This window comes from Montipora foliosa, unplaced genomic scaffold (assembly GCF_036669935.1).
Source record: "Montipora foliosa isolate CH-2021 unplaced genomic scaffold, ASM3666993v2 scaffold_451, whole genome shotgun sequence".
In the NCBI taxonomy this organism is placed as follows: domain Eukaryota; kingdom Metazoa; phylum Cnidaria; class Anthozoa; order Scleractinia; family Acroporidae; genus Montipora; species Montipora foliosa.
The window spans coordinates 218150-225205 of NW_027179758.1; the positions used below are offsets into that span (position 1 = coordinate 218150).

The window sequence follows — 7056 nt, forward strand, 5'->3', positions numbered from 1 at the left end:
TTTTAATAGAACATTCAGAAACACTGGATTCCAGTGTTTCTGGAACCCAAGAATCAGTTTCCCAGGCAAGGCTGGAGTTCACTCAAATTTTCCATAAAACGTAACTAAAAAAGTATATAAAAATAAAAAATGAAACAAAACCTTTCAAATATTGGCATCAAAGTACCTGACATGGAATGGAAAATGCCTGGATGAAACGCCCGGCCTCTAGCCTCAAAGGAAACCCCTGCCGACACTGGCCTGCGGGCTGACTTACTGAATGAGTAAAACAAATGAGGGAAGGAACCAAGTTTCGCCATCCGACTGGTTAAGCAACCATCGAGAGTACTGACTGATACAATGACTGAGTTGCTACCGAAAGATTAATTGACTTATTGACTGACTGAATGAGCAAGTAAAGAAATGAAGGAAGTAAGTAGGAATGGCCAAGGGTTTAACAGATTAAATAAGGAACTGAAGCAGCAAGCGAACGAAAGGGAAAACAAATGCTGGTTTGGATGAAATGGGCCACGTTGAGTCCCGCGGGATTGAAAACTTTTGTTTTGTCCCACCGAAACTCGTTCCCAATTCAACTCGAGGTTCGGGGTACGAAATCTATTGTCTCTGGCCAATATGGCCATCGCGTGAATGAGGCCCATGAAACGACCTTGATCTTCCTTCCCAATTTTCTGTGCATAGGATCTGCATTTCTGAATGTGTCCTTTGCTTTCTTATTTACGGTTGGCAAACTTTTGAACTCTTGGTTGAAGATTATCTTTGCTTCACCTCTTGCATCTTAAGTCTTAGTCTCGGATTTCTTTCATTAGAGCGCCTCCTCCCCCCTTTCTATGGTTCATGATTTGTCTTGATGCATATTATGTCGATCATTTTTAGGGGGGTCGCCTTACGCACTAATGAAGAACAAACAGCTCTTGGAGAATTTGAAAGCAGGTTACAGACTGGAAAAACCTGACATGTGCACAGACCCTGTGTAAGTTAAACGGAGGTGATTTTTCCTAAGTACTTAAAGGCAACCAATTTTGTGAAAGAGATGCAGTGTTTTGATATTAATAGGAAGAGTGAGTGGTTAATCTATTTTCATACTTTCCTGCATCAGTCAACTTAGACATCAATGCTTCAACATATTTCAAGAGGCACGCCCGCTCGGCTATAGTTATTATTAATTGAGCTTCGGCCACGTTTACTTTACATTTAAAGACATTGTAAGATAAGTACAGAAACAAATAGTTTTGGGCAACTGCAATTTAACACATTTAAAATTGTGACGCAGTTGGAAAATGAGGTCCAAAACCACTGTCGGCTTGGCCTTAGTTTCGTTTTCTTCCATATCAACACAGATCTACTCAAAAATACAAGACAAAAATTTAATTCATTTTATTTGTGCAAAAAATACGGTTGCCTGTAGATAAAAAAACTTGGCGCTACAAGAACAGAAACCTTAGTATAAATAAAGCCTTTAAGAATTTAAAATATCTGCAGACCATATTCATCAATGGCGGTCAAAAAATAAACTTATGTCTTTGTGCTAATGAGACCAACTAGCCTCGCTCCAAAGCAACATTTCTTTAAATTTGTGTTTTGTTCATGCAGAAGAGGCTAGTTGATTTCATTAGCACAAGGACAAAGGGATAATTTATTGGCCTCCATTAATTAATACGGTCTATGAGACGTAAAAGAATGAAATTTGCTCGAATCAGGAACCTACGAATGATTTTTGGGGAAACAGGGTTAGCAGGTTGTATGAAGATCGATTTTCCTTCAGGAAGAAAGAAATTCCTATTTTTGTTAATTTTTAAGGTACGCCTTGATGACAGACTGTTGGAACCAAGACCCAGATGAACGGCCAAGCTTTCAGCGGCTGTATAAAAGACTTGACGATATGTTGGAGGAGCAAGAGGACTACTTTGACTTTGGCAAAAAGGATGATTCGAAATATTATTATACGACACAGGAGGCAAAGACAGCAGAAGATGACGAACTAGACAACCTTGATGTTGTAAGTCCACAGGGTGTGTCCACGGTAAGTTTTGCAATAGGAGATACTTGTGCTTGGGTCTTGCATAGCAGAGTTAAATTTGTGTATGGAAATAACTTTTAAAAGTTATGCTATTATAACTTTGATCTTAGCAGGGGTCAAACGCCGCAGAAGCTGAAGAACCAGCCATGGTCGGTGTTGAAAACCCACAGAATGTGTCAAGGCAAGTCTTACAATATATTAGAAGCTTCAAGCTGCACAGTGCAGGGATGTGCTGGACCTTGCTCGAGAGCTGAATTGGTTTGTTAAGATCACCTATGAAACAAATGAAAAATATGCTATCTTACTTTTTTCTGATTGTTGACAGGAGCCAGACACGTCAGAAGTTTACGAACGAGAAAACATTCAGGATGTAAGCACTCAGAATGTGCCCATGGCAAGTCTTCAAGCTACTTGTGCTTGGGTCTTGCATAGCAGAGTTAAATTTGTGTATGGAAATAACTTTTAAAAGTTATGCTATTATAACTTTGATCTTAGCAGGGGTCAAACGCCACAGAAGCTGAAGAACCAGCCATCCTCGATGTTGAAAACCCACAGAATGTGTCCAAGGCAAGTCTTACAATATATTAGAAGCTTCAAGCTGCACAGTGCAGGGATGTGCTGGACCTTGCTCGAGAGCTGAATTGGTTTGTTAAGATCACCTATGAAACAAATGAAAAATATGCTATCTTACTTTTTTCTGATTGTTGACAGGAGCCAGACACGTCAGAAGTTTACGAACGAGAAAACATTCAGGATGTAAGCACTCAGAATGTGCCCATGGCAAGTCTTCAAGCTGATGGATTTCAGTTGTCTCCAAATGCTTCGCTTACCGTAACTAAGCTATAAGTATTTTTAGTACTTAAGACATGTTAACTTTAGCATTAGTTCTCTTGGTTTTTAGATAGACATTGCAGTCAGATTGCTACTGAGCCAGTTAATGCTTTTGCTTATTTATTTTTTTTGTTTGTTTGTTTGTTTGTTTCTTATTGAGTGACATATTAACCCGGATGAAGTAAGCTAGGTTGCTCGCTATTAGGCTTACATACTTACAGGGACCAGGCGTTTTTCACTTTCAAAGCTCCAAGATCTGCCTTGTCGTGACTTTGCTCGCCTGCACCCCAACTAGCAGGGAAATAAGAGAATCTCAGACGACACTATTATTATAGCCCCCTGAAGAACTTCCCCCATCTCATGGTCAAGACAAACACAATGACTTGCTTATAACCAGTTAACTCAAGTTTAATTGCACTGTTGGCGAGAAGAAGTTCTTTCCATTTATCATATCTCTCAGATAGTACGCGCGCTGTAATTGGCTAAATTAGCGGGCCGTATTCTGCAGTACGGCCCGCTGTACGGCCCGCTGTACAGCCCGCTAAATTTAAAATTTCGATAAAACATCATCTAGCGAGTTTTTCATGTCATTTCTGTTGCATAAACTTGTACTGAAAACTGTTTGAATCTTGCAAGCAACTATTTCAAACTTAACAGCCAAGAAGATTTAGTTTTTGGAATTTTGGTACGGCAATCTTAGTGGCAGTTGAACCTTCCGCTTGACTTTGACTAGTTTCCTTGCCCGCGCGCCGGATTAACCTCAGAGATATAATAAATATCTTACTAACCTCGTTTTCTCGGTCCGTACTGTAAGTTACGCATCCTCGTTTTTTCCCGTTGATTTATGGCCCGCGCGCTTCGCGCTTGGGCCATAAATCAACGGGAAAAAACTCGGTCCGTAACTTACAGTACGGACCTCAAACTCGGTTAGTAAGAGGTATGGCTTCTACTGAGACCCCAGTAAACCTAAAAACTCGACCTAGTATTTAAACCTTTCTTTCAAAGCAAAAGTTTATGGCAGTGCCAAATATCTCTGAAAAACGTTTACCTTTAATCTGAGAAAAATCCCTGGAGGATCCTGTAGGTTGTAAAGCAAAAAAAGCATCTCCATCAATATATGTAATAGATTTGTGAAGCTGAAAGATGAAACGTGTATTCTTAGAAAGACAAAAAAAACACACAAAATAAGTTTGCTTGTAAGTAAATATGCATGGCCCTAAATTAGAAACAGCGATAGGTCTTGACATTTGAAAGAAGAGGAGCACATAACGATAAGAATAATGAATCAATTTCTTAATTTTGGTAATTTTTGTAAAAGTGCAAGCTGCACTTAAAGTATGTGCTCTATTTTTTTGTAGATGGTGCATTGGCATAATAAAAAAAGAAAGTAGTGTAAATTTTCACTGCGTTATGTTTCTAAAGAAGGAGGGGAACAAGAAATACAAAGTAAGTTAGCTTGTAAGTAAATATGCCAGGCCCGAAATTAGAAACAGCGATAGTCGTTGACATTTTAAAGAAAAAGAGCACATAACGATTAGTAAATTAAATAAATCAATTTCTTAATTTTGGTAATTTTTGTAAAAGTGCAAGCTGCACTTAAAGTATGTGCTCTGTTATGTTGTAGATGGTCCATTGGCATAATAAAAAAGAAAGTAGAGTAAAATTTTGTGTTTCACTGATTTATGTTTGTGAAGAAAGAGGGGAACAAGGGAAGGTCAGGCATTCAACTGATGGCACAGTAGCTTCTTCGCTGTAGGTAAGAACTTACAGAATACAATGTTGAGACGGGAAAAATAGACAAGGAGACTAAAACAGAACCACATGTTACCATGAATAGATGGTTTTCACGTGACGTCACAGCGGCCATTTTGGTGTACTAGAACAATAGACATCCTCTCCCTTGGGGATTGAACTCTACTTTTATGCAAATTCTGCGCAAATATTTTCTATTGTTTTGTACACCAAAATGGCCGTCAACTCAGGTGAGTGAAAACCATCTATTGGTGGGGGAAACGGTGCAACGAAAGGTGTAAGAGGAATGACACTTTTCTAGGCAACTGATAGGGAGCGTAACACTAACAGCCAGTCATTATCACAAGGACCGTAAGTGTATCTAATGACCACGGTTTTCGAAATCCGTCATAAACATCGGGAAAAAGCATTGCCCTTAAACACTCACTATCAATCGTGAATTTAACCAATTCAAAACATCTTCTTTGCATGCTGCTTTAAAAAAGAGTACTGTAAACAGCCTCGTTTCCAGGACCTCTCCCTTGCCTTCTGCGCTCGTTCTCTTGGCTTCTTTCCGCGTCAGCCCCAAAACCAAGGAGAGGTCCTGGAGACGAGGTTGTACTCTACAATTAGGATTCAGTTGCACTGACCAAAGAAAAAAATATTTTTTTCTTGGGATCTCAAAACTATGCTAACTTTGTCTAAGACAATGGAGACCCTGGGAACGAGGCTGGGTTCGCAACACCATGTTAGTCTGGAGGGGAGGTGCTTGGGCTGGTCTTTCATATACCGGATCCGAAATAATTAAGGTCCATGAAACAAAAGAACAAAGCGAACATAACAACACCTAATTAGAAAGGCCTAATCGGAATAACAATAGTTTTTGGTCTCCGCCATTTTTAGTCCGGTATATGAAATTCTACCAATCACAACTTTTAATATTCGGCTAAAAAGAAAATTAGACTTCCTGCTTTTTATTAAACTTCTTGTTCTTGTTTTAAAAATTTTTTGTTGTTGAATGTGGTCGTTTAAGGAAACGAGGGAAACTAGAAAAGAACTTATATCCAAGGGAGGGGGGGGGGGGGGGGGGGTCTTGTTTAAGGAAACGAGCCAAACAAGAAAGGCACTTATATCCAAGGTAGATGGGGAGGGTTCTCTTCATTGGTTCCACTTTTATTTCAAGGTATATAGAGACCCGAGGAGGGGTTGTGAACTTTTTTTCTGACTCGTTTTTATGGGGATGATTACCGAATCGTTTTGTCGTTAAATTAACAACTTGTTACCATGGTGAAAAAGGTTGGTTACTAGGCAAAATTATAAACACGTTTTGATGATCTTTCCAATGGTACCATAATCAACAAAATCACCAGTGACCATTAATTCATACGATCTTTTATTTAATATATACTCAACAAAATCACACCATGGCTTTGATTCCTTAGAAACGTCCGTATTACACTCTTTAATACCACAGTTTTGAGAAAAGCGCCTAGTGGCTCCTGTGAGGTCAATCAGACGAAATTGTTGCATGGAGAAATGCATTCAAGCATCGGCCGGGATAGCTCAGTGGTTAGAGCACCCCGCCCAATTCAACCTTAGCGGGTTTCGAATCCAAATCGATTCCTGGCTGATGCTGTGTTTTTGTTTGTTTTTCTATGAAATTTTCTATTTCTTTTGAAACATCATAATGTTGCCATCCAAACTTTGCGCAAATTAAGTAAATACTTTATTAATGCAAGAGTTTTCAAAAAAGCGCTTTGTAACTGCTCTGAGGTCATTTAGACAAACTTGTTCCATGGAGAAATAATTGATTGCAAACCAGCATCGACCGGGATAGCAAAGTGGTTAGAGCACCCCGCCCAATTCAACCTTCGCGGGTTTCGAATCCGAATCGATTCCTGGCCGATGCTGTGTTTTTGGTTTATTCTACGAGGAATTCTTTTTGTTTTGCAGGAAAAGCAGTCTCTTATGCAACGTGATCTTGTACACTGTGCTCTAATAAAAAATATACTCTACCAATACAGCAGTTTTAAGAAAAGCGCCTTGTAACGATTGGTTCGTGGCATGCTAATCCATATTCAAAACCAATTTCAAATTTGTGACATTTTACACAGACCGTCACGATGGGAAGATGTGCTGCGGTGTTCAGATATGGCCAGAAATGCAAGTCAGTACAAGTAGATGAAGGCGGATTTCACTAAGCGTCACGGAGTGTCCCTTTGCTATTTTTCCCGACTTCAATTTCACTCGTTTCTTGGAATACAGACACTTAACGTCACAAAGTGTCCCTCAAACGTGGCTCCTCGAGTGAGCATAAAAAGCTGCATTTAGTACCTTTTTTGGGGGAGGGGGGATACCTTGTCTAAAATAGCCATGTCTAGAAAGACGAGTTTCCTCCGCCACAAGTTTCCACAAAGAGTTTCAACAGAACTTACATTTGACTTCAATGTTGCGTTGGCTAATGAAAAACTTTGAAA

At 39.5% G+C, this 7056-nt stretch overlaps 1 protein-coding gene across 1 annotated transcript in view; it reads left to right on the plus strand.

The window, feature by feature from the left end:
• The window catches only part of LOC137989308 (uncharacterized), a 92923-nt gene extending 89435 nt beyond the window's left edge, over nucleotides 1-3488 (plus strand). The window contains exons 15-18 of the mRNA XM_068835134.1: nucleotides 874-970; nucleotides 1798-2020; nucleotides 2128-2584; nucleotides 2729-3488. Of these exons, the coding sequence (XP_068691235.1) occupies nucleotides 874-970; nucleotides 1798-2020; nucleotides 2128-2271 (464 nt within the window). The 3' untranslated portion in view covers nucleotides 2272-2584; nucleotides 2729-3488. The remainder of the gene's footprint in view (nucleotides 1-873; nucleotides 971-1797; nucleotides 2021-2127; nucleotides 2585-2728) is intronic.
• The last annotated feature ends 3568 nt before the right edge of the window (nucleotides 3489-7056 follow it).